Genomic DNA, 27,279 nt, shown 5'->3' on the forward strand with positions numbered 1-27,279 from the left:
GGGGATAGTGCAAAAACAAGAAGCATCATCAAAATATGAACCATTTAAATAGAAGGAAGTATAAAAATAGGAGCAGTATATACAGTATTAACAATAAACAGACTATTATCAAAGGGCCTATTGAAAGCTGGGACATGTGAGTTCCAATAGAAATTGCTTCATAGTTTATTTTATTTATTATTTATTTATTTTCCTTTGTTTATGCCATTTAGGCTTCATTTTTGCAAGTATTCTTTATTGCAAAAGTCTCTCCTGCTTTAAACCCCTCTGTGAGATCAAAGGTTAGGGTTGCCTACAGGGCAGCATCCCCTGACAGTGTGAGTCTTTGAGTCTCTGAGTCTGTGTCGCCCCCCAGTGGCAGCTGCAGCTCACTGAACTGGGATCAGGTGGAGAATCAGCTGACTCCCCCACAAACAGGAAGAGGAACTCACAGCTCAACAACACCAGTCATGTCAAAATAGCATCTGTGCACTTGTTTTATTGAATAAAAAGAGGCTTCAGACTCAGAATATGTTCGCCGGAGACGATGAAGACGGGGACTTCTTGTCTCCATCAGGAGGGTGAGTCTGTCTGTCCCCACTGAGCTAACACTGTTAGCCTGGGAGCTAACCAGCTAACTAGCTGAACAGCAGTTAGCCTCGGCTAGCTGCTGTCGTCTATGAGACACATTTCATTAATCTATTGCGACCTTGTTTGTAGGTAATACACCTTTTAGAGAACAGCATGAAGCCGAGAGGATATTTCTAAAAGGTTGTTCTCTTATTCGGCTCACATATTTCACCAGATAAATAACAATACATGTTTATAAAGGATGTGTTTTATTGTGTCTATAATCCTCACCAAGGACATCAGGGTGAGCACCTCAACAACAACATCAATCAAGTTCTTTCACAAGAACATGTGTGTGCTGAATTACTGAATGACCTCTGATATTCATTAACATCCTGCCACTGATAACGTTTGATATGTGATGAGATTTGAACATTCATAAAGCTCAGAGTGAGCTCACCAGGTAAAGGTCAGCAGCTACAGAGCATCTTCAACCTGTGGAGAAGTATACATAATGCACCTGTAACAAACTAATCATGCAGGCCTAGTTCATGGAGCATTATAGCAAGTCATATTACATACTCCTATATTATATATAATATAATATGTATAGATAGATAGATAGAGTTAACTTTATTGATTCCGAGGGAAATTCAAGTTTCCAGCATCACAGTTCCATAGTGCAAAACATGTTAGTAAAAAGGCAGTAAAAAGGTTAATGGTGCAAAGTACAAAGTACAAAACAATATACCAGATATAAAAATACAAGGAGATGAAGAAAACTGTTAAAACTGAATATAGTGCAGGGTAACAGCTGTGATACACGACTATTAAACAAGTGAATATAGTGCAGAAGAGACTGTTAAAAGTGAGTATAGTGCATTATTCGACCACTCGAACATGCAGGCCAAAACTGACAGGCTCAACAACTTTGCCAGACAGGTTGGACTAAACATCAACACCTCCAAAACTCAAGTGATGTGTGTAAACTCCACCCCTGCAGCACCCATTCTTGTAAATGGGGCACCACTTGAGTTTGTGGAAGAGTTCACATACCTGGGCAGCCTCATCAGTAAAGATAGTGCAGTGCAGAAAGACATTAAAACAAGGCTGGGAAAGGCTCAGGGTGCCTTCTCCCAACTCCGTTCCATCTGGAGGTCCAAGCAATACAGCCTTAAAACTAAGATGCTTTTGTACAACAGCAATGTCAAGTCTGTTCTGCTATCTGGCTCAGAGAGTTGGCGAGTGATCAAAAGTGATATGAGGAGAGTGGAAGTTTTTCACAATGGATGCCTCCGACGAATATGCCAGATCTTTTGGCCAAACAAAATCTCCAACCACCAACTGTACAAAAAAACGGTAGCCGTAGCATCATCAAGGAAATTACACACAGACGTCTGAGATGGCTAGGCCATGTGCTGAGAATGGAGCAGGACCGGATCCCGAGAGTCGCCTTAAGATGGACACCACCAGGCAAAAGAAAACCCGGGAGGCCCAAATCCACCTGGCGCAGAACTGTGACACAGGAGCTGGACAAGATGAACCTGTCATGGGGAGAGGCCCAACATGCTGCCAAGGACCGAATACAATGGAGAGAGCTCATTGAAGCCTTATGTCCCATAGGGGATGAAGAGGAATGATGATAGTGCATTATTATCTGTCCTGCAGACCGTCCTCCTTTGTCCACCCCCCTCCCTAGAGAGGTGTTGTACAGTTTGATGTCTCGGGGGACAAAAGGATTTCCTGAGTCTGTCTGTGGAGAACTTGGGGAGCAGCAGCCTGCTGCTAAACGAGCTCCTCTGTTCGGTGATGACGGCGTGCAGAGGATGGCTGGCGTTGTCCAGTATGGGCCAGCAGTCTGTTGAGTGTTCTTTCCTCTGCCACCGTCACCAGAGAGTCGAGCTCCATGCTGAACACAGAGCCAGTATATGTATACATATTCCAGTGGTTTCATATAGACTGTATCTCTGGTGGTCCCATTGCTGGTCTGATGATTAATCACATGCCTTTATATCTCCACTGACTTTTGTCGTGTGTTTATTCAGCCAAGTATATATATATATATTTTTTTATCATTTATATGAATGAAGCTTCTCATACTGTCTGGTGTATTCAGGTCTGCGATGACATTTGATTTCCCTGGTTCCTGTTCTGTAGACAATGACTTCATGTTGTGACTTACCAAAGTCATTTTTATAACCTTGTGACTCTCATAAGTCTTTTGAGGTTTGAAATAACTGTCTGATAAACCAAACCCCTATTATCAAACGCAGTGTTTGAGATCTAGCTCAAAGTACTCAAAGAATGAAGAATACGTTTTTACATGTGTAACATTAGATTATGTATTTTCTATGTTTATGTCCACTTATAATGGAGGTTGTGATATTGACAAACAAAATAAATATTTCAGGAATCCAAGCTGTTAACGTTCTGTTAACTAACTTACTATTAATATACCTTGTCTCTCAGTTATGAGGCATTGAGTTACAGCTTTGCCACGTTCTCAAACTGACAACCCTGTTGTGCTTTCTGGCACTGAATGTGTGACCATTGTGTGATAGCGGCACAGTGTGGAGGCACTGGTGGAATAAGCAGCCAGTGTAGGGCATGATCTAGAGGGAGGAGTGTTATGGCGGCTAATTCCTATCACATGCTGCTTGTTAGAGGAGTGAGGTGAGGCCTTTTGGCCACAGCCCATCTCAGCTCGGTGGAGACCCAGCACTAAGTCGGAGCTCCTCGGTTTCTTTCTCTGCTATGCTGTTGAATCTGCCACAGTGGTGTGACTGCAACCGGGGAATGAGAGCTTAGGGGTAGCCCCGGGCTGAAGCGCTGGAACGTACGCAGGAAGGAGTTTGACTCACACATGCAAACAGGCTGGCCCTTCTCATCCCTGTTCCTTACCATCGGAGATGAGGGCCTCAAGGCTTTCAACATGTCTGCTCGGGGAGATACCAATGATTACCAGTGGAAGGAGTTCCAGGGGTCAGTACGAGTTAGCTGGGGAGTTTTCCCGAGGCTCGTCTTGTTTTGAAAACACAGAAACTTCGTAGAAGTGTTGGTCTAGTCGAGCAGGTTTGATCCTGACTGTTGAAAATAAGGAGATTGGTGCTTATGATTGAGGTAGTAGTTATAATGATGATGTAATAATATAATTTTTGTGCTACAATTGTTGTTGATTTGTTGATCATCAGAAGATTATCAATTTTGATGTCTGATTAATTGTCATTTGTCAACAAAAAATGTCAAACGTTTGCTGTTTTGGTTCCTCAGACATAAGGATTTGCTGCTTCTCTCTTTTTTTTTTTTTTTTTTTAACATCATTGCAAAATGACATCAAAATTTAGGATGACCTGAGAGTCCGTAGTTTGATCAAAAATGTAGTTCCATGATGCTGAGCAAACTTAATCCGCTGAAGAAGAAAAGATAGTATGTGGACTTTTGCGCACTTGCGTCTCCACAATGGATGTATTCCACTATTCCACCGCTGTCTTCCGGCATCACTTCACCTCGCCAGATTTCAATTCTTGAGCGAGACTCTTTCCATAATGTCAGACACTTATAATAACAATCTGAGCCTGTCGGTGGCAAAAACAAGCACTTTTAGTGGATGTAAATGACGGTGTCAGCTTGCCCCAATAGCACCATATTGCAGCCCGTGAGCAGCTGCCGTCTGCAGCGCTCGCCCTCAATACTGGACCAATTTTAGAAATTGTTATCCCTATTAGTCAGTTAGACACTAAATCATGAGCAAATAAGTTCCAGGTTGAAAAATACCAAAGTTACCCTTTAAGAGCTGTTGAAGTGTGGCAGCAGGCCGCTAAAGTAACCCCTGAAATGAAGATGAAAGGCTTGTATGAGCAGCTTTACTTGCGAGACTGCACAGTCGGGCCATATCTTATATCTGAGGAAAGGATATTTTATACTATAAGTGTAACCATAGAGCGGATCACACACTTCATGGCAAATATAATCATGTCTAGATGATCTTTACACTTGTTCTCCTTGCAGGGCCAAGTTGGCCTCCCTGTTCGGACTAAACCAGGAAGGCACTCAGGGGAACGAGTCCTTCCAGTACACAGCACCGAAACAGCCCAGAAAGAACTCCAATGCAGGTAAGACGATCAGAAATAGAGACATCAGTGACTTCAGATTCAGCTGGATGTGGAATCTGGAATTAATATGTTTTTTTGTCCGTTCACAGCGTCAGCCACCCAGAAACCAGCTCCACCACCTGGAGCTCCTGCAGTGTTATTCGCCACAGCAGTCCAAGCCTTCAGATAGTGAGGACACAGTTTTTAATATTTTAAAACCATTTGAATGTAGCTTGAAGTGCTTCTTGGAATATTTCTGTTTTTTCTTTTTCATGTATTTTCTAAACGTAAAAAAAGTCTATTCACTCCCCGCAAGAATTTCTTTTTGCAAAACTTAACAACTGTAACTATAAAATGGATTTTCATAATAAACTGTCAAGTGAAAAGCTTTTCTGGCACTTTTGTCCCATGTGCAGTATTAACGGACAGTATGCGAAGCAGGGGAAGCTGGGAGCAGCCGTACTGGGCAACCACGCAACAAAAGAGGTTGAGCGGTTTGCTAATTGGTCACTTGTTTGAGATTATTGGTGTGACTTTTGATTTTTTATGAATAATGCACCTCTTTTTTTTGCTGCAGTACAAGCTGCTTCTGTACTTGAGCCAACAGAAACAAGTGACCGCTGCCAAGATTCATGTGGGCTTTGTTTTCACAGTAAGTAGAGACGTACAGCATGTTGATTACATATGGACAGATAATGTGATTCATTAGAGGAATATCACACTTTGCACATGGTGGGGAAGTCTAAAAATATATGGAAACACATTTGAATCATTTCTAGGTCTGAAAATGTTTCCTAACTGATGGAAGTCCAAAGCTTTATCATATACTCTTTTTTAAATTTGTCATAAATAATCTTTAAAATAATGTTACTTATCTGATTGTTGTATTTTGACCTATTGTCAATATACAGTACACTAGGAGAGACACTGATATTTAAAACATATTATAGGGTTAATCCAATGTCTCTCTTCTTTTCTGAGTAACTCATGTACAATACACTATACTGTGATAATATGAATTGGTAAAAGTCAAATAATTACAAATTTGTGTGGGATAAATGTAGGAATCCTTTATCAGAAGTATGTGGGGCATTGTATTGTCAAGACTGCATCAGTCTGGAGTGTTTCACTGGAATATTTACGGACATCTTTATTGTTTAATTCAAATCAGTTCACAAGATGATGAATTTTAAAAATCTATTATAAATGGATTAAAATGTAATACAACAACACAGTTCAAAAAATCTCCCCGCCGTCTGCCCCAAAAAAGGGTGTGATGTCACGTTTCTGATGCGGGTAATAAATACTTATTGATAAGAGCGATCACAAACTATTAGCAGCGTATGAGAACGGAGCTTTAGTTTGTAGTCTAGTATAGAGAGACAGAGCACAATGTAATGTGACCATGCCTTGACTCCTGCCAGCGCATAACAGCTGGCCAATCAGAGTTCCTGTTTCCTGGGTGTGGGTTGAACATGGAAGTGCTTACATGTCTTTGAGTTAAAGTGAAATCGCGAAATGGAAACTGTAGAAATAAAGCAAGAGACAAATGAATTGTAATATAGAATAATGAAATGATATTTCAAATTTATTTTAAGATTCAATTATTCATTCGGACAGAATTACATTATCTGCAAATTTAATGATCATTTTATTATTCTATTGTTGTTTTGAGTTTTTAAATACATCCTTGAAATGCAAATTGGAAGAGTCTAGCAGTTACTTCTTCCCATTGATTCAAAAGTCTTTCAATATTATGTCCATCACAGCTCTGCAAGCTGTTATAAAAATATGAAGTAAATCTTCATTACTGAAGAATTTTTCGGTCAAATTAACAATTAACATTTAATATACTGTATATCAACTGACAAACATTAACAAAGACACCCCAGACTCGATATTAGTCACTATGTAAATAAATAATTGCAAATACAATACAATACATCAAAGTTCATGACACTACGGATTCCCCAGAGTGTGTAACTATGGAGCAGGTTGCAGCTCAAATGAGCTGATTGTTGATGAAAAATGATGAAGTGTTCCTCGTCTTGTGCCTGACCACATGTTCTTTCTCTCCTGCAGGTACAGCCAAACAATTACTTCACTTTTTATGACGAGCAGAGGCAGAACTGGTCCCTGATGTTTGAAACAGAGAAAGCTTCATCGGACTTCTGCAAAGAGGTGAGTGACGCAGGAGGAGACCTATTGTTTGACCAACAGAGTGAGTAACTAAGCAGACAGGCTGTGTTGACAGCACAAGATCCACAAGTATCAGGATTGATCTTCAAAACCCCTGTTATATTTCTGCTTTCATTTGATACACGCTTTAGCCAAATCGCACGAGTTATGTTGTTTGTCAGATGATGACTTCTTTCTGTTTATGTACATCAGGTGTGTTTGGCGAAAGCAAACAGCGCAGTCTCCTTAGATGATGTGGTGGTTCAGGATCTGAGTATTGGTGAGGGCCAGGCGGTGGAGAATGGAGACTCTTTGGAGGTGGTGTACACAGGCTGGCTCCTGCAGAACAACGCCATCGGCCAGGTCGCGCGCTTTTCCACCATTATTTAATCAATTGCGTCATTTTGTCTCCAGATCCTGGGGATTTAACTCCTATCATAGCACACTAGTTATTGAATCTTAAATATCATTTCAGATGTTTGACTCCAACCAGAACAAGGACAAGTTGCTACGACTGAAACTTGGAGCTGGAAAAGTGATCAAAGTAAGTCAAAACGTACTGTACAAAATAAGAATAGCAGCTTAAGTTCAATCTCCACAAAAAAAACATTTTAACCACTTTTTTTAGAGATGTAGGGGTGGGATGGGGAACAGGGGATGTTCAGGGGTAGATCGCAGGTCGACAGTAGATGCCACATAGAAGTGGTGTACATCACCTGAAAGTTGGGAACCTAGATTAGTATTTACTGCAGGAGCATGTAGTGTAAGCCAGCCCTGAGAACGGGTGTTATAAGTATAATGTCTTAGGCACAGGAGTGACAAGTTTAGCTTTAAAAGCCAAGGCCAGCCTAAACTGTGACTGCATCATGTTCGTCATCATATTATAATTTTTTGTTTTATTACATGCATTTGTTGCAATATTATTACTGTGTATCATTACCTTCTCTGTGTTAACAGGGCTGGGAGGAAGGGATGCTTGGGTTGAAGAAGGCAGGCCGTCGTCTCATTATCATCCCAGCCAACCAAGCTTACGGATCCAAGGGAGTCCCCAACCGCGTCCCGGCTAACAGCACTCTTATTTTTGAAGCAGAGATTCGAAGGGTACATTTTCTACATCATCTGCTCCTGTATTTGACATTTTCTAACGTACCTGATCATTCTAATGTCACATGAATACTAGTTAGGTCTGTGTTTAAGGAGCTGCAACTTCTGATATGACCTCTTTACTAATAGTTGCTTGTAATGTTGGTGAAGTGAAGTGAAGCTTTTTCTGCCTTTTTGCGCCTTAGGTGAAGTTTTCCAAGGACAATGGGTCTGTTAGTGGCAGCTCCAGAGGCTCTGCTGCTCCCTCCCCTGTTCCTTCCTCAGCTTCCAGTGTGGAGAATCTGGCGCCAGAGCCCCCAGTTCAGACGACCGCCTCCGGTCCAGGCAGACCAGGGTGAGATTTAAGCCTTGGAAAATAGTTACCAGCACTGTCCTTAACCCTTTTGTCACTTAAAATGATTTATTTCCGACCTTTTCTTTTTTTTATTGCAGGGAGCCACCACTTCGTGCAAAGTCAAACTCCCTCAGTGAACAGTTGGCAGTAAGCACCCTGCTATCACTGCTTCTTTTCTTATTAACAACGTACTGTGATATTGATTGTACTCAGTTATTTTGCAGCTGTACTGATGAAAGCTTTCTTTTTCAAACTTCAGAATCCAGATGCCTCAAAAGCCAAGCTGATCTCTCGCATGGCAAAGATGGGCCAGCCCATGTTGCCCTTTATGACAGGAGGGGCCAGCCAGCCCGAATCCAGTGATTCAGAGCTTGAGGTGGGTCGGCAGAATCTTGGGAGGAAGGTTTTTTCTATGGATGTTAAAGAATAAGTCTGAAGATATTCTGTATTTTTCTTATTGTCAGCAAATTCCATGAAAAGGCCAAGTCCAACAATGAATGTATCCTATTAAATGGATAGTTTGCGTGTTTTGAAGTGGGGTTGTATGAGGTACTTATCCATAGTCAGTGTATTACCTACAGTAGATGACAGTCGGCACGCCCCTAGTTTGGAGAAACCGACAGGAGTACCAGCACAGGAGCAAAATGATGTACTGCTGTGGACAGGGCCGGCAGAAAAACTTATTTTAGTCACCTAAAAGAATGGCCCTCCTAAAAAAAATCAATATCAGTTTAAGTGTACGCTATATTTAGAATATTTTCACTGGTTTACCATGCCGTGAGACAGCTATAGAGTCTATGTTTCCGACGGGAACTTGAGCTGTTATCTATGCTCTCTTTAAAGCCACCAGACTCCATTGAATATACGAAATGTCAGAAACATGATAAATGCCCTTCACAAGTTACATGAGCCCGAAGAAATGTCAGTAAAACCAAAAGTTATTTAACTCACAATGACAAGAGCGAGAGAAATGCAGCAACTTGACATGATTAAGAAGCTTTAACTAGTAAATGTTTGATATTTTTACTTGATACTTAAACGGAGAATTGATAAACAAAATGATCATTTTTATACCCCAGCGACAACGTAGTCGGGGGTATATCCGTCCTTCCGTCCATCCCTCCTTCCCTCCGTTCGGGTGTCACACTTTAGTTTCCGGAGCAGAACTCTAAAACTATTTAAATTAGGAACTTCGAATTTGGTATGATGATTGACAGTGTGGTCTAGCTGTGCTCTTTGGGGGTTAGAAGTCCAGGGTTCCCAACATTTTTGAAATATTTCGAAAAGGGCAAACACACACACACACACACACACACACACACACACACACACACACACACACACACACGGGAGAGACGAGACAACAGTCGGAGAAATAAGTGGCGTGCTCTAAAAAGAGAAAAGTAGACAGCGAAAACAGCTTTTTTTCCAGAATGGACAGACTCTTACACGTTCATTCTTCCCACAGACAGTTCAAAACCAGTATGTCTCATGTGTTCAGAGACCGTGGCGATTACTAAAAGCGGTAACGTCTTTTTTGAAGTGGAGGCTGGCATCTTCCATCACCTTTTCCGAACTTAACATGTACTGTTTATACTCATTTTGGCGCTTCACTTCCTCTGCTCTCTCCAGACTCTTTCTCCGTTCCCTACTTCCCTTTATACACAAAAACACATGCCCCATATGCACATCCATGCTCATACACCACACACACTCACCCAGGAGAGTTTGTCTGGGAGGGAGAAGAGAAACACCAAGGCGAGTCTCAATTCTGCCAAATCTGGTGTTATAACTGACTTTCTGACACTATTGCGTTGATCTCCAGGACACCAGTGGCAGCAGAGCGAAGGATCGGCCTGTGGCTCCATCTCCAGTGCAGATCTCCACTGCTGCTCCAGCTTCAGCACACAGTAAGCTTTTTCCACCTGCTCATATATACTGTATACGTTGCTCCTGCAGCTCAGGACTACAAAGAGCACAATTTCCTATGATAGTGTACCGTATGTTTTACAATTTCTTGGTTAATTCCCTGAATTTGATCTGTTAAATGTATTTTTTTTCTCTTCCTGCAGTACAATCATATCCTCACACCGCTCCACCTTCTGCCTTACTTCCTGTTATGACCACTGTTGCCCCACAGCCGGGGCTGTCTGCCAGCAGCCATGCCTTTCAGGTACTTTGCACTGACTCCTCATCAGTAAGTACATCATGGACAAATCTGGTAATATCAGTGCATTGTGTTGTTTCATAGCCTTACGCCTACCCACCGAGCTCCGTGGCTTCATCTCAGCTGCAGCCTGTTGGCCATGTCTACCCTGCACAAACTATCCCATACATGGGTAAGAGTGTTCAATTCAATTACAAGAAGTTTTTTGTACACCAGTCAATCCTAAAACTAAATATGGAGCCTAATCCCAGATCAACTGTACGTTGAAGGGCCCTGAATATCGTCTTCTGTGATTGTAATGTTTAAATGTTTGTATCCTTGTTTCTTGTCTTTGTCCTTTCTGTGATGTTGCAAATGGAGCTGCTGTTATGCAAAACAAATTTCAGACCTGTCTGACAATAAAGCATTATCGTATTATCGTATCGTATCGCTCTCGACACAGGGTCCATTCAGGGTCTGATTTACTATCATTTCACTATGCAGCCTCATTAATTAATGTAACTACACTTTGATTTAAATGGTGAATCTGTTACAAATTACAAACCCTGTGATTGTGTTGTTCTCGCCAGGCTCCAACGATGTGACATCCTTCTTGATGACTGAGGCCCGACAACACAACACAGAGATCCGGTTATCAGTCGGAAAAGTAGCAGATAAAGTGGATCAGCTGGCCTCAAAGGTATATAAACTCTCTGCAGGACAATACGTTCATTACGAGGTTTTAAAGGACCAGTGTGTAGGATTTAGTGGTATCTAACGGTGAGGTTGTAACCAACTGATTACCCCCACCCCCCCACACCAAGCTTGTAGAAGAACCTACAGTGGCCTTCAGGTGCGTTCACGCCACCACATTCAAGCTGCCACTTCAACGTAAAAAGGCGACTAGAAACACGGCGGCCCCTATGTTGATATGAACAGCTCATTCTAAGCTAGCAAATACACAACAGTTCTTTCAGATACACTAATGGAAACAAAGTTATGAATGTTATATTCCATTTCTGACAATAGGTCCCCCTAAATCCTACACTCTGGACCTTTTAATACAAAGCAGATCTGATCTTGTCTTTTTTTTTACTTCAACAGATAGATGACCTTCAAAGGCAGGGGAGTGTTTCCATGGGTGTTCCTAGTATGTCAATGGAAACCTCCATGATCATGCACAACATCCAAAGAATTGTCCAGGTAAACACCCGAACAGTACGGCGCCTTGTGTTTTACTGGTGTTTTTTTCCTCAGCTCTTTTTTATAAAACAAATATTGATTCTTTTATTACATCTTTTAGTGTCCTGGGACTTGAAAATCAAACTGTGTTCTGAAAACTCTTCATTTTATTTTTTAGGAAAATGAATGTTTCAAAAAGGAAGTCTTTGAGAAAAGCTCTCGCATCGAGGAGCAGAACCATAAGATCGGGGAGCTCATCAACCAGAATCAGAGGTGAGTCTAAAAATGTCAAATAGTCAGTCGCATCATGTCCGACCACTATTTCCACTTGAGTCACTTGCAATAGAAATGTACATGATCTCCCTCTCATGTGGAGCTCTTATGTTTTAAAGTCAAATTCCAAAGTGCCTTTGTATTTCATCTGAGAGATGTGTTTTTTATTTTAGACAGACGTCGTCTAAAATCTTTGTAGTGCTATCCTGCTGCAGTGTGATACTGAAATTAGTGCATTAGAAAAACAATGTAACTAGTAAGAATGATAAAAATGGCATCTGTATGAACTTAAAGATTTGTATGGGCCGCTATCTGATCTTACACATTACTTTTTCAAAAATAATAGGCAAGTGTAGGGGATTACAAACAGTTTTGAAAGGAATAGCGATATCGTCACACTGCTATTTGATCTGGTCGTGCTGTGGTTGTCTAGGTACATGGAGCAGAGTAACCTGCTGCAGGAAAAGAGGAATGACTCCCTCAAGTCATCCAGTGAACAGAACCAGGCCAGATTACTGCTGGCTGAGCAGGACAAGGTGAGAAAAAGTGGTGGTGAAAAGGGGGAACAACTGAGACTGGAAATTGTGCTTTCACACTGCATCAAGCATTACTCTCTTGCAATGCTGACAGACTACACTGGTAGACAAAATATAGTTTATTATGTATGTATTATGTGTATTAACATTTAACATAATTTGCCTGATCATACCTTTGTGGTCAGAGCCTAAAAGCCAAGTAGCTCGCAGTGTGTGAATGTACCTTCAGATTGTAGATTTGGTTTTCACAAAGCATGGGGGAAATATGCATTTCTCCACTGAGTCATCCAGCATTTTAGTGACTGATCCTAAGTAGAGCCTAACTGATCCATTGGTGGGACCAGGCGTATATGAGAGAGATGATGATGAGAGACAAGAAATGCCAAAGAGATATAGATGGATAGATATAAATATAGATAGATGGTTAAATCAATGTATTTAGAAAAGAAGTGTGCTGTTAAATTTGGAGACAAACAAAACTGAATTATTCACCCAGAGAAGAGGTGTTTGCCCGGGCTGCAATTTAAGTCCAACTTTATTTAATGTGTATATAAATTGAACTTGCTGTTCAGTTGGATCAATGTGCTGGTCTTTACCCGTCCCTTCTAGATAGAGAGGTGAAGTGTCTGTTTTATGCTGATGACCTGGTTCTACTGTCTCCTGCTGAACAAGGACTACAACAACAGCTGGGCATAGTAGAACAGTACTGTCAGAACTGGGGCCCTGGCAGTAAAAATGCCCCAGATGTCAGGGGAACAAATCCCAGTTTACCATAAATAACTATATCATTGAACATAGTATGAATTATACCTACCTTGGTATAACCGTAACAGCATCAGGGAGTTTCAACATGGCAGTGAATGCACTAAAATAAAAAGCTCAAAGAGCTCTAAATGTATTTAAGAGAAAATATTATAATTTCCAAATTCCAATTATAATCTTGCTTAAAATATTTGATAGTGTCATCCAGCCCGTTGAGCTGTATGGTAGTGAAGTACGCGGTCCACTCAGTCATTATAACATCCAACAGAACCCTGACATGCAGGGTTTTTCTGCGGATACATTTTACGCATATACAGAAACACACCGACAAATGCATGTAGAGCAGAATGTGGCTCAGAAAAGAGTCCCTTATGTCAGTGTGTGCTGAGGCTAACTGCCCCCTCTCAGGCACACTCTGGCCACCCTCACAACAACACCGCTCTCCAAACACCAACCAGAGTAAAACTAATTATAGCGCAATGTAAAGAAAACCATAGAGAACCCTGGAAAAAAAGAAACTAGAATGTTTTCTGGCTCTAACAAGAGATTATGAATTGTCAGATTATCTCTCTACTGTCTGAGATAGGAAGCACAGACGGATCCTATCCAAGACAGAGATGCACTTCCTCAAAAAATGTAAAACATTCAATGATATAAGGAACAATTATTTTGACAATTTCAACACAAAATGTAATTATAATATTGTAAATATATCATTAATAAATAACAATTGTAATGTTGTTGCCAACATTGTTTTTTTGAAACTGTCATGCCAATGAAGTCTTTGATTTAATAGCGATAGAGAGAGATGGTGAGATAGAAATGATCTAGTTGTGTCTGAGTGTGCAGCTGTTTCTTGCTACAACCTTTAGGATATCTTCCATTTCCAAGGTCTATATTCTCTTGTACGTGTGTTTCACCATTTTTACATTCAATATGTAAGGGTTTCAAATGCCCAAAAATAAGCAAATCAGACAATAAGAGGTCCGTCGATTTTTTTATTTTACATGTGTCCATAACATGTTTTAAACCTCTTTTTTACCTGTTGTTCCTGGTGAAAACTGTAAATCTCCAAATGTGTGTGAATTTTTCAGATACACTGAAGGATCAAGGGTTCCTTTGTGGATTGAGAAAATTCTCTTGCTTCTTTACCTAAATAAACTACTAAGTAAACCATTAAGAACCCCGTTGGATTATCAGAAAAAACTAACTCAACACTGATGGACTTTGTTCTGTAATAGTGGTACATTGGACTAGTTATTTAAGTACATGCATCATTATTTTTCTATTCTACGCTAACTGAATTTCACATTGAGATTTTCCCTTATTTATTGAATCATTTACTGTGTGTTTCTTGTTACAAATCTGATGCTATTAAGTGCTTTGCTCTTTGCCAACTGCTCTCTGCTTGGTTATTTGCGCTGCAGTGCTGCTCTGAGGAAAATCTAGCATTTACTGCTCTCTCTTCTCAGCATGCACTGCCTCGGGACCTGGGCTCCGGCCAGGTGAGCCTGTTTTCTCTGTGTACCGCTACCAGACTGGGGTCAAATAGTATCTGCAAAAGAAGAAAAGAAAATGACAAAGTGATACTGTGTAAGTGCTCCAAAAGTAATTTTTTTTTTAACTCAGCAGCTGTTTTGAGCAAACAAAGCAAAGACAGCTCCTCAGTGAGTTTGTCATCGACAGTTTAAACTCAGGAAGACAAACCTTCCTTTTTGCCTGAGAACTTTGCAATGACAAACACACAACAGATACATCCTTGAGACAGCAAATGCAAATCTGGCATTTAATCGCTGATCTGACAATCCGGTTTGCCCTTATCAAGCCCCACTTCCAAACACGCTGCACAAAATATAAAGTATCATGCGGAACTATTTGACCCCGATCTGACCGCTGCCACTGGAATCATCCTTTTTCATACTTCATTGACATTTGGACTAACTTTTCTTTCTTCTTTTTCCCTGCTGTCTCCTTTTCCATCAACCATCACTTACCATTTTTCTCCCACAGGGTCATGCTGCTCTCACACCAATAGCACCAGTAACCACTCATCTAGGCTGTCATTATGTTGTTACACTGTCTCTGTGTGGCCTGGGTTTTCCCTTACTGCAGACAGTCACTGCTACATGCCTTCCTCTCCTCTCACCCCTCTCTATGTCCGTCTGCGTCTCCATCAGGTCCGTCTGACGGAGGATCTGGCTTCGTCCGTGTCCCAGCAGTCTCAGCTGCAGCTGGAAGCTACAGCTCACCAGCAGAAGGCCATGGAGATGCAGAGTAAACTGAGCTCAGCGCTGCAGGACAACGAGAGGCACTGCCAACGCGTTGCTGCCCTGGAAACACAGCTGGAAGGTTTGTGCTGTCATTTTTATTGGTTTAATATAACAGTCCTGCAATAAATCCTACCTGCATGAGTGTTGTAATGTTCAGTTTTTGTTGTAAGTTTTTCACAGAGGTGTTCAACTTTATGATCCTTTTTGGAGGCAGATAATGATGCATTAAACCTTCATTGATAAAAATAGGGCGGCCTCCAAAATGACCATGAAGTTTAGTTAACACCTCTCTAACAGAGATTCAATAAGCAAATTGTAACTGGCAACTGGAGTGTATGTGGTTACACTCACTTAGTCAGTTTTTTCCTGCTCGACATACGTGGTTTAACTAATCCTGACTTAAAGCTACCATCACAATATGCTAGATTCTAAAAATGTTCCCAGCCCAGTGTTGCCAACTCTTTCCAATGAAAGTAGCCAGCAGCACAATCTCCAAAATTCACTAAATCTAGCGAGACTGTCGCTAAGTGCAACACTGACGGTCCACCCCTTCAGACCTCCCTCCAAAACCACTCCCCCAAAATGATCATTATGAACATAAATATATCATAATGAACGTAAACAACGAACACGGCTATTGTTAGTACTCACAGCTGTCAAGCTAGAAGCTTGTGGAAGACTTGGACGGGGTACTTACAGTCCTGCAACAGCCACTGATACTGTTTTTTTTCTTTTTTGATTTATTGATTACTCTAGGGATGTAATGAGAATTTCAACAAATGTAACAAAAACTGTTTTTGAAGAAGACTCTAGCTTTAATGTATGTTAGCCAGCTAAAACAAACGTGTTCATTCTCATCCAGTTAACATGTTTCTTAAACACAGATTTGAAGGATATGGCTAAGTTTTTCTTATTTTCAACAATTGACAAATTACTGTAAATGTAAATCTTTAAAAATAAGTCTCATATATAGCTTGATTTTCTCAAAAGGCTCAGTAATTTCCAGTAACAGCTGGTCACTGTAGTTTTTATTAAATGTTACTCAAACAAGAGGTAATAGTTCATTTGTTGGGGACTATTTTCAGCAGCGGATTAATCCACATGTGGTGTTCTAGTGAGTATTTGGGGCAGCAGGATGGTGTAATGTGGGATTGAGTCAAAATAAACTACAGTGTGTGTGTGCATGTTAATGAAGGAACATGTCACCCAGTGCAACAGTGTGGCTCATTGATGTGTTTTAATAGTTTTTGGACAACAATGGAGCTCTATGGCACAGAGGAAGACGATATATCAGGCTTTGATACACACACAATACTTGTTAGTAGATGCATTCATTCAGGTTTTTTTTTTTGTTGATTTGTTGATAATAAGGAAAATAAAGTCTTTCACCAGACGTATGTGTATCCTTCAATTTTGGATGATTATAAACAAGTGCGCTCTTATTCTGAAAGTCAAAACCATGATTAGCACTGATACAATTTTCCCATTAGTGCCTCTAAGAATGTGTCATGTGAATCTGAAAATGGGTTCAAGCATGGGGTTCATCTCGAAATGTCTTGATCATGATCTAGATAACAGAGTATGATTCAGAATTGTTAATAATTCTGCATTTTAACACATTTGAGCACAACAACATGTTGCTTTGTTAGCAGCTCCAGATAGGCCTAAACTTTGAAAAGCTGAAAAATCCTTCCCAGTGTAAAATCAACAGTCAAATCAAGGTTAGTCCATGTACCAAGAACATGGCCCTGGAGCGCACAAGTAAAGGACGTTAAAAAAATAAAATAAAGGACGTTACACCCGAACTGACCGAAGGCCGTGTTGGCCTAAGATGATTTTAAAGAAACACTGGTCTAACAATGCTGTGTTTATGTGTTTCAGAGATGAAGGAGGTAGCAGAGAGGGCCCAGGCTCAGTACCGTTCAGAGAAGCAAAGACGCAAAGAGATGGAGCTGAGAGTCAACAACACAGAGGAGGAACTGCAGGACCTGAAGACTGATAAAGAGAGCCTAGAACGAGTACGTATGCTTCATGTTTTTTGTCCTTCTTTCAGTGAAAGGGGACAGACTTAGGTTCTCCACAGAGGTTATGAACCTAATATCAGTATCAGTACACAAAAGTCACCATGGAAACAAGGATAGTATGTTAAAGAACTGTTCAAATTTAGGAAGAATTCATGCAGTGTTTTTTGTAATGTGAAATAGTTGTCGTGTAAATGTTGACAAACGGTTGTTTCCCCTCCCTTTAAGACACTTTCAGAAAGGAAGAAGAAGTGGCAGGCTGAGCGTCAGCGTCGGGATGAGGAGGTGGAGGAGCTCCGTAAGAGCAGCCAGCAGGAGCTGGACAACCTCCGAACTCAACTCCGCAAGGCCAGGACCAGCACTGACAATGCTGCATCCGAACAGGTTACATCCAATGAAAAGGCTGTACTGTAGGAACATAGACGATAATGTGATTATTTAATAACTTGCAATCGGTCTTCTCTCTAAATTCCCTTAAATATATTCTGTTAATAAACCGTGTTTTTTTTAAAGTGTCTATCTCAAGTGGCTACATTGTCGACATTGCTTTTCATAGTTCCACTAATGATAAATGCCATGTATGTGTTGCAGTTGTCTCAGCTGCAATCGGAGCTGGAGGAGGAGTGGAAGGGGAAGTGTGAGCAGATGTTGGCCTCTGCTAAAGAGCAGCACAGTAGAGAGCTGACTGAACTAACAGAGCAGAGAGATGCTCTGCAGGACAAGCTAACCCAGCTACAGGAAAAGGTAGACAAGCCATCTAGCCATGATAAAACACAAACACACACGAGTCCAAGCAGTATAATCACAAAGTTTGTCTCATTGGTTGTTGACTTAACGAGGAACTTCAATTTTGCATGTTATGGCCACTTTATAGACTGCAGATTGGCCCCTTCAGTCTACATGTCGAAGTGTCCTTGGGCAAGATATTGAAACCCAAATTGCTCTAGGTGTGTGTGAGTGTGCGTGTGAATGTTTAAGGTTTATGCTCCTGAAGAACAGGTGGCACCTTGTATGGTAACCTCTGCCACCAGTGTATGAATGTGTGGATGGGTGAATGCTTGCTTGTGTGCTTTGATTGATCACTAAGAACAGAACTATATAAACACAGTCCATTTACATTATGGGAAGTGCAGGCTCATACCAGAGACTAAAACTCATGATATCTCTGCCTCTGTTGTTGCATCGATTCTGACCATTCTTAGCAACTTAATGATGCTGGAGCAACCCTTTAAATGCAATTTAAATAGTATTGTAATTTCTCTATTATTATAATAGTATTATGTTTTATCTTTTCATGTAGGGCGAGGTCATAATACAGAGCAGGCTTAGTACAATATGCCATTAATGTTTTATGTTAATTACATCATCTTTAATAAATTATATTAATAATAATAGGTCCCTGAAATTTAATTTAACAATGATTTAATAATCATGACATAAAACCAAACAACTCGTCAGCTGTTAATACATGTACCAAAACCTCAAAGGCTCAAATAGCAGATGCCAAAGAAAACAAATATAAAAAAGTACCTTTGAATTAACGTTGTAATTGTTTTGAATTTTCAATTAGTTTTATTTTAGTTTTGACTTTTCAGTTTCATTTTTAGTTTAGTTTAAGGTAGTTTTGAAAGTGCGTTTTGTAGTTTTAGTTTAGTTTCAGTTTTTCAGAAATATTTAGTTTTAGTTTTTATATACTTAGTTTTAGCTTGTTTCAGTGTGTACTAACTACATATACATACTAAATACATGGTTGGGGAACTATTTAGGAACGGTCATAATGTTTAAATCTTTCTTGAGTACTCTTTCACAACCACACTCGGAAGAAAACTTGTCACCTGCAATTTCATCCCGGCCCAAGTTAGTTAACATTATACCTGAGCTAAGAAGCTCGGTTAAATGGCATTTGATCTACTGCAATATTTACTTCATGTTCTTGTTATTTAATTCTACAATACTAGACTCCATATTGGTAGTGATATATTATAGCTAAAAACCAGGGAATATCGTTTCAGTTTAGTTTTCTTAAAAGATATCTATCGTTTTTATTTAGTTTCAGTTTAAGACAATATTTTTCAGTGCTTATTTTTGTTTTAGTTTCATTTGTAGTTTAACCTTATAATAACCCTCCTTGGAATTTTGTAGATTAGCTACTACCGTTATTGTTTACAAAATGAAACCACTAGATGTAGCAAAAACACCAGATATGTTCAGCTCTCAAAGTAGAAAACAAAAAAACATTTTGAGGTACAAACACCCAGACTTCTTAGATATCACATTTTTTCTTACATGGATGCACTATAATTTGAAACAAGAAAAATTTGGTTGCATAGTATGATGTAAAAGTGAATATATGATTTGTGATTGCATTATTTTTGTCCTCTCTCACTCTCACCAGTTTACGGTTCTGAAGCAGTCAAGAGAGTCAGAAGACCAGTCTTTGCTACAACATCACGGGCAGACTGAAGAGCTGCAAGCCCTTCAGGAAAAAGTAAGATGGATGACTAGTTGTCAGTCAGCCTGTGCTTCTAATTACACTAAACGGTCATCATTGGCCGGGAACGCTTTTGTCAGGGATGTCATTTTTCTGGGAATTTCTTGTAGGACATCACGTTGACGCCCTATCACCCCCCCTCCCTCCACACACTTATACACACACACAAAACACTCTTTCACACACAGTCACTGTATGTTGTTTTCTAAGTACACAGCCTTGGAGCAGCAAGGAGTGGCTGTACGGGAGAAACTGGAAAGAAGAGTAGCTGAACTGGAGAAGAACCTGGCAGAGCAGGAGAGTTCAGGAGAGAATTCAGGAGACACTTCAGCAGAGGTGAGGAGTCATCTACGAACACATCCCCCCCCCCCCCCACACACACACACACACTTGTGCATACATGTAACAATGAAATGAGGGTGCAGCACAATTATTCCCTCCTGTTTTTCATCATTCATGAGAAGACTATAACTTTGTCACTGTGCAAGTCACAGAATTAAAATGATCAGCAATAGCCCATTACCACCACCAGATGTCAGCGAAGGGCAGCTGAGCCTTCAGTCCCTCCTACTCGTAGTTCCCAGCTTGCTTTTCACCACCTGACAAACAGGAAGTACAAGCTGCGGATGTGATGAATGAGTGAGGTGTTGTTGTATTGAATAACAGTTTTACCTGATAACTCTCCCGCCCACTACACATACATTATAGCATATAATATCTTACATACTGCACAGTGGGCAGGGCTTAGATTAGTGCTTGGGAGTCGTTCACGTTTTTCAATACGTAATGTGATGCATATTGTAAACCCATGTGGGCTGATCACCCTTTTGTAGTAGTACTAATATATACATATAAACTCAGACAAGTTTCCATTAGACTCAAGTGAAATTGTGTCCCCAGCTTGAAGTATTCATGAGTATGAACAAGATTCAAGACACGTTTAATAAAGCATTTCACCAACAAGGCTGTGCTTATTGAAGATGTGCAGCCGAAGGTCTTCATGTATTAGCAACAGATCATTTTGGCCTTTTTTAGCGCTTTTCATTAGAAACCTTTCAGTATAATCAATGCAAATTGAATCAACACCTTTATGATACAAACATAATCTGAATATGATTATAATATTACTGATATGATAATGTAATAAATATAAAGAATCGTCATAAATGTATGTAATGTATTTATGGTATTTTTTACAGTTAGAGAGATTTAAGATCATTTATGTCACGACGGTACTTCCTATAGGCAGGGTATTCATTATTGTTGTTATTATTTTTATTATTGGGACAGGCACATAAGCATAGAGTATTCATGTTATTACATGGTTATTGACCAATGCTGCATATCATATTTCATAGTTGAGGTACAACTTTTGCTTTGATGGCTGATTTACGTCGGAGTTTGTTTTTTGTTGTCAAAAGTTTAAGGCGTACGCATGCATGTGACATTACTTATGATTTTTGAGTAATGAAAGTGACGCTGCCTGTGTGTACTTTCAGGTGAAGCGTGTGATGAACGGAGTGTTTCATTCTCTGCGAGGGGAGTTTGACCTCAGTGAATCTTACAGTGGCCAGGCTGTGCTGGGGGTCATTGTCACTACCATTAAGGTAAGTGTATTTTACACAGAAATGCCAAAGCAGCCTTTCCCGTGGCAGTATGGAGGAAAGAAAATACATCTGATTAATGACATGTTTGGCAAATGGACAAAATAAAGGAAACGTATGAATGTAAAAAAGTGTCTTGTACCCACTTCAGACATAACTAGTGGTATTTATTACAATATGTAGTTGTACACCCAGTGTTGGTCAGCTATAAATGATTTATTGTCTAGATAAATAATAATAATAATAATTAATAAATAATAAAATAATAAATAAATAATAAATAACTTTATTTATATAGCACCTTTCAAAACAAAATTACAAAGTGCTTTACAATAAAACTAATAATAAAAGTAATAAAATACAAACACAAGATAAAAAAATAGTATAAAATAAAAAAGATAAAATATTTGCAACAAATACAATAAAGTTACAATCTCAAAGATCTCTGTTTTGTTCTCATTGGCGGCATCTGTGGTGATAGGCAGTAACTGCAGGTGTGTTTTTGGATCTCACTTCCCACAGATCTAAACAGTGTCGCCTTTTCCCGGTTATATAATACTGTAAATGGAAGGGCTTTCACCAGTGGGCCATAGGCGCAATCACCATTGTGTTACCTTATTCGGCGATAGATAGCGATTTAAAGAGATTTGCTGATTTTCAATGAGCTTTGTATCATTACAATGTGGGTAGTTTATGCAAATGAACAATGTTGAACTTCCCTCTGTGTTGCCAGCACCCAAAGGCCCTTCCTCATTTACCAGCAAATAATCCTTGCTGGCTCTGGGCTATTTGTTTGAACTACAGATTGCATTTTCACATTTGTTTTGTATTTTTTTTTGACATTTTTGTAAATGAAAATCTTAGATTATTACTTTAAGAAAAAGAAAGAAGAAGAGATTTAAAAGAGGATACTGAGTTTAGCTGTCTGAGAAGAACCATTAGTAGGGCCCTGCCAGAGGATCCCAAGCAGTGATCATCAGGCGCATAGTGAGCTATCAGATCACAGATATAGGTAAGGGCCTGACTATTCAAGGCTCTAAAAACCATCAGTACAATCTTAAAATCAATTCTAAAACTCACCTGTGAAGGGCTGATGTGGTCTTTTCTCTTAGAACGTGTTAGAAGCCTGGCAGCCGCATTTTGATGGCAATCCTACCCAGCTACTTTATATACCGTATATATACACACATGTGAAACTTCATTCACTATAATGGAGGTGGATGACACTCACTGGCCGATATTTGATTTTGCACAACAAAACACCAGTGCCAAACATCTGTTTTGGTGAAATTTCTTATAGTCATGTGGATATTTTTTTTTCCAGAATGTAACCTTGCAGCTGCTCAGTGGCACAGACAGTTCTTCGCTGAGACCGAGTAAGAAGGAAGAGGAAGAAGAAGAGGAGGAAGAAGAACATAATGCACATGTGAATGGTGGCAGAGAAGAAGTCAGAGAGGAATCTGATTCTCACCAAGTCAGTGAGACCCAGACGGATCAGGAAGTAGCAGCAGAGGAGCAGACGGAGACCGCAACTGAGTCAAAGACACAAAGCCAGACAGAGGCACTAGAGGTCACTGATCTCAGTCCTGTTTCTCCCACTGAACCAAAACCTCAAGAGACGGCAGAGTCTGAAGAACAGCAGGAGCAGGCAGAACACCCTGTTCCTGAAATCTCTACAGAGGGAAAAGACACCAACAGGTCTGCAGATCCAGATGATGAACCTGAAGAGAGTTCCCCACCTGAGGAGGACGGACAGGAAACTCTGTCAGAAACAAGCGCTGCAGTGACAAGTGAGGTGGACAAGGAGAGTGTGGACGATGGAGAGCATGTAGAAGAAATACATGCTGCTCCTCAGAAAGCCTTTAGACCCCCAGACAACCCGCCTCCACCACCGAATGCACTACCGAATGCACTACCGAACAGCTCAGGAGAGGACTCGAGGTGAGTCCTGGCACGAACGGCTGCTATATCAGAATATTCTTGGCCAACCACGGTGTATGGCATCCAGCGATTAACAAGAAGCATCTACTGCTATTTGCAGTTATAAACATTGTTTAAAAAAAGCCTGTAGGTAGAATATGAAGGCACCAGGAGGAGCATTTGAGATGTTGCACACTTTCTTCCAAGGTTTTAATACTTAGTTGATGGGATCAAATTCTGTTGTGCTAATTGAATTAGTTTTAAGTGGATGCAAGAACAATACAGGCCTGATCTGGAGGTACTACTGACAGCTTCTCTAATTTTCAGAATTTTGTCAGTGAAGAAGGAAACAAATTCATTGCGTGACACAGGACCCTCCTATCAGCTTGTCAACAGTTGCAAATAAGGCGCATGCATGTCAGAGAAGAAGCACTGTCTTTCTGCATTTCTCAGTTCAAAGTCTCTTTATAGATGTCATAATGCACCTGGAGATTAGTTTATCGCCACGTGCGTTCAGCAACTCAGTTTTTTGCCAGCGTGGCATTTCTCCATGGAGACTAACTTTACCTTAGTGGGGGCAATAGCATCAATAACATATTGTAATATTGCAACTGAAATTATCGGTATATATTAACGGTAGATTATGACATTGCTATTGTAACCGGCTCTTCATTGGTTTTATAAGAAAAGAATGAACGCACACGGGCATCCAGTTGAACAGCAGACAACACACTTAACTAACTAAGTAACCAACAAACTAACTAACCAATAGCTATAAGCATAATGTAGAAACGTACAGATAACTTCATCCTCACACCTCATCGGTGCGTTAACTCAGAAACATCCAGCTCCACCAGTCTTCACTTGATTCAATATTCATGAACATTACTATAGGCTACAGCAACGTAACTTAAATATCAACACCTTTTTTTTTAGGGAGACAGGGTTACCCCCTGTGTTAAGTTCCACTCTGTTCCATTAAAATACTAGTTACTGTACTGTAGGCTGCTGTACGAGGAGCAGAGATGCAGGGCTCAGTTTTCTCTCACAGCTGTTGCAGTCTGGACTGCTCACATGTGCCACCTGGTGGTTGTTTGTGCACACTGCAGCTAGTGCAGGAAACAACAGAATACAATAGAAGTCCTCCTACCTCCCTTTCTGTCGCCTCAGGGCACCTTTACCGCTGCAGGAATCGCATCACATGAAAGGAGTAACATCTGTACATGATCACTGACTGAGACTCAAGAGAGTTTGCTGTGCAAGAGAATGGCTGAATAATTCACTGGTGTTTATCAGTGATGTCCTCTGATTGAACATTTGTCTGCACTGAGGTAGTCATCTCAAAGAGAACACAGGAATGAGCAGAAAGAGCAGCTTCAGTCACCACAAACTTAGAAATGTTAAGACCCTTGGAGGTGATTATGTCCAGAGTGCGGCCTTAATGTGTGTGAGCTCTGTCACATGATGTATGTCAGTCCATAGTTATCCAGAGTATCAGAAAGCAGGTTTAAGAAACTCTGAGCCGAAGACTGAACTCTGAGTTTTCAGTTGCAGAACAGCTGATCAGAGTCAGTTTAATCAACTCTGAGTAGGTTGAACCTGAACATAAAAAGCCATTATCAACGGAGCTCTGATACTACGATTTACCATGGCAACAGGTAAAGAGCCTTCTTTTGAATCCAGTCGACGTAGAGATGTTAATACATGTATATGCAGGCTGTGCACATTTATCTTTAAAAAAAAAAAAAACTCAGAGCGGGGAAAAGTGTCAATAATATCATAATGTTTTATACAATAATGATGAGTTCCCCTCATCTCAGACTTAACTCAGTTTTCACTAATCCTGCTTTCTTAAACAGGCCTCTGCTGTCCTATAGGGGCTGTCAACATGAAACTTCAAATCACTAACAATAAATAAATACTCAGTCAAAGTCAATGGAGAGTCATCAAAAAAGTTTGCACTGTATTTAGGTGGCCTGTAGATGTTTAAGAATACAGCTCAACACGAGGAGTTCAGCTGAAAAGCAACATATTCAAAATGTTCATTTGACTACTTATCGAAACAGGAATAGAAACAGGAAGTCCAGTCACGTTATTATGTAGCACTTTGAAGCAGAGAGCACTTTAAAAACTTGCTGTTGACACATTCAAGAACACCCTGTAACTGCAAGAAAGGGACAAATTGTTCTTCCATGATAGCATTTGACTCATAATTCTTGTTTGTCAGAGCAGATTTTTGAATGCACCACAAAGTTTTGAAAATGGTTTGCTTCTTCATCATGCAGCACCAAACAACCGTCGGCCAAATATGGAATTTGAAAACTATCCAAGCTGCACTGTCGGCCGGTGGGAATGAAGATAATGCACGTTTGAACCCCAAAAAATAATATCGTGGATAAGAAGTCATTTAGGACTCGGTCACATGTTGTCAGATGCACTTTTGAAGGCCAATAAACTTTATTTTTACTGACCACATTTCATTTAACTTGACTACAGTCGTAACATATTTGTGCCACTTATCTCTACTAATGGATGCATAGATTCCTGCAAACTAACGGCCTGTCTGAACTTTTGTTTCTTGCTTGCTTCATCCCCGTTTTCCTTTTCACTTTCTTCTGTCTCTTTGTACTCCACCCCCCCACCCTCTTCCCACCACCACCACCACCCTTTTCTGCTATTCTCTCAGACTGACTGGGGGAATGGCTGAGGAAAATGGAGAGGCAGCGCCATTTTTCCCGATCTCAACTCCTGCCAACCCCCCCACAGCACCCAGTGAGGAGGAAGAGGAGGATGAGATGGTGAGGAAGGATCTGTAGATCCCCTTCCCCCTCCCTGACCCTAACCCTTTCCTTGTTTTTTGTTTCAATGTTAAGGCTGTCAGTTATGTTTTATCACTGCATCATGCTTTAATGTTCTGTATTACCACCAATGCAACATTTATGTCATCATCTCTCTCGTTTGCGTCCAGAGCTTGAAGGGCCGTCCCCCCCCTGCCCCTCTCTTTGGTGATGAAGAGGAGGATAATGATCTGGACTGGCTAAACTGAGATGGAACCAGAATAATGCAACACTATAAACAGGCGCAAGGAGCTTTACCAGCCGTCTCTGCCTGGTGGAGCAGTCAACACAACAAGAGAGACCTCTGCTGATGACCTTGATCGGACGGAGAAGTCAGACCCGCCTGGCTCTTCACCTCCGTGCTGCCCTGCTGACAGACAGCTGCTGCCACAGCTACAATTTCAGGCTCTGATTTTGTTTTGAAATAACAATTCAATTTGTAATTCACAGAAGAAGACAATTACAACAAATACGTTTCATCAGTTTATGTGATACCTGTTTGGTGATTTCATTTAATCCCAAATTTTTACATGGCACTGTAGCAGATTAGTCTGTTGAATCAGAAGTAATCCTGTTGTTTTAATTATTAGCTTGCTGCTTTAAGAATAGAACTTTTACACACTTTTGCTAACCTGAAATTCATTCCCAGAAAATAAATGACATATAAAATGCCACGGCTTTATCGCTTCTCTTGGCGTGTTGTTGTTGTGCGGGTCAAATCATTTTATAATTGTTGTTAAAGTTAGCATTTAGTCTCATGGATATTTCAGAAACCTTTGGAAAAAATAAGTTTTGTGCTTGTGCGTAAAATTGTCCTGAAATACTGTAAATTGAATTTGATGCCGATCTTTTGATTTTCAAACAAAGTGTATTCGTTTGTCAATTGTTATTAATTAGTTTATAAAATATGCAGTATATTTTTTTCATGTTGGGGATGACAGAGACCAGCAAGGGGTGCTCGAGACCCTGATAAAGTGTAGC

The 27,279-nt window shown here is 40.3% G+C and overlaps 1 protein-coding gene across 1 annotated transcript; it reads left to right on the forward strand.

Moving 5' to 3' along the window:
- The first annotated feature begins 389 nt into the window (after nt 1–389).
- Nucleotides 390–26,972, forward strand: fkbp15b (FKBP prolyl isomerase family member 15b). Its single transcript, XM_074637457.1, has 29 exons — nt 390–560; nt 4,558–4,661; nt 4,751–4,829; nt 5,057–5,126; nt 5,218–5,292; nt 6,723–6,821; nt 7,032–7,181; nt 7,294–7,362; nt 7,776–7,919; nt 8,108–8,256; nt 8,355–8,403; nt 8,516–8,632; nt 10,082–10,166; nt 10,329–10,429; nt 10,508–10,595; nt 10,993–11,102; nt 11,507–11,605; nt 11,763–11,857; nt 12,291–12,393; nt 15,333–15,504; nt 17,307–17,443; nt 17,675–17,830; nt 18,038–18,190; nt 19,842–19,934; nt 20,148–20,273; nt 21,437–21,544; nt 22,866–23,482; nt 26,148–26,259; nt 26,430–26,972. Exons 1-29 carry the CDS (start codon nt 511–513, stop codon nt 26,505–26,507), a joined length of 3,588 nt encoding a protein of 1,195 aa, XP_074493558.1. The 5' UTR covers nt 390–510; the 3' UTR covers nt 26,508–26,972.
- Nucleotides 26,973–27,279: the final 307 nt, after the last annotated feature.

Source organism: Sebastes fasciatus, chromosome 6 (assembly GCF_043250625.1).
Source record: "Sebastes fasciatus isolate fSebFas1 chromosome 6, fSebFas1.pri, whole genome shotgun sequence".
NCBI classification, from domain to species: Eukaryota; Metazoa; Chordata; class Actinopteri; order Perciformes; family Sebastidae; genus Sebastes; species Sebastes fasciatus.

What these genes read in the sequence shown, in the direction of transcription:
- fkbp15b (XM_074637457.1), top strand. Translation starts at nt 511, where the DNA reads ATGTTCGCCGGAGACGATGAAGACGGGGACTTCTTGTCTCCATCAGGA. An exon ending in CCTGGAAACACAGCTGGAAG is followed by an intron (nt 15,505 to 17,306) that starts GTTTGTGCTGTC and finishes TATGTGTTTCAG; the next exon opens with AGATGAAGGAGGTAGCAGAG. An exon ending in ATAAAGAGAGCCTAGAACGA is followed by an intron (nt 17,444 to 17,674) that starts GTACGTATGCTT and finishes CCTCCCTTTAAG; the next exon opens with ACACTTTCAGAAAGGAAGAA.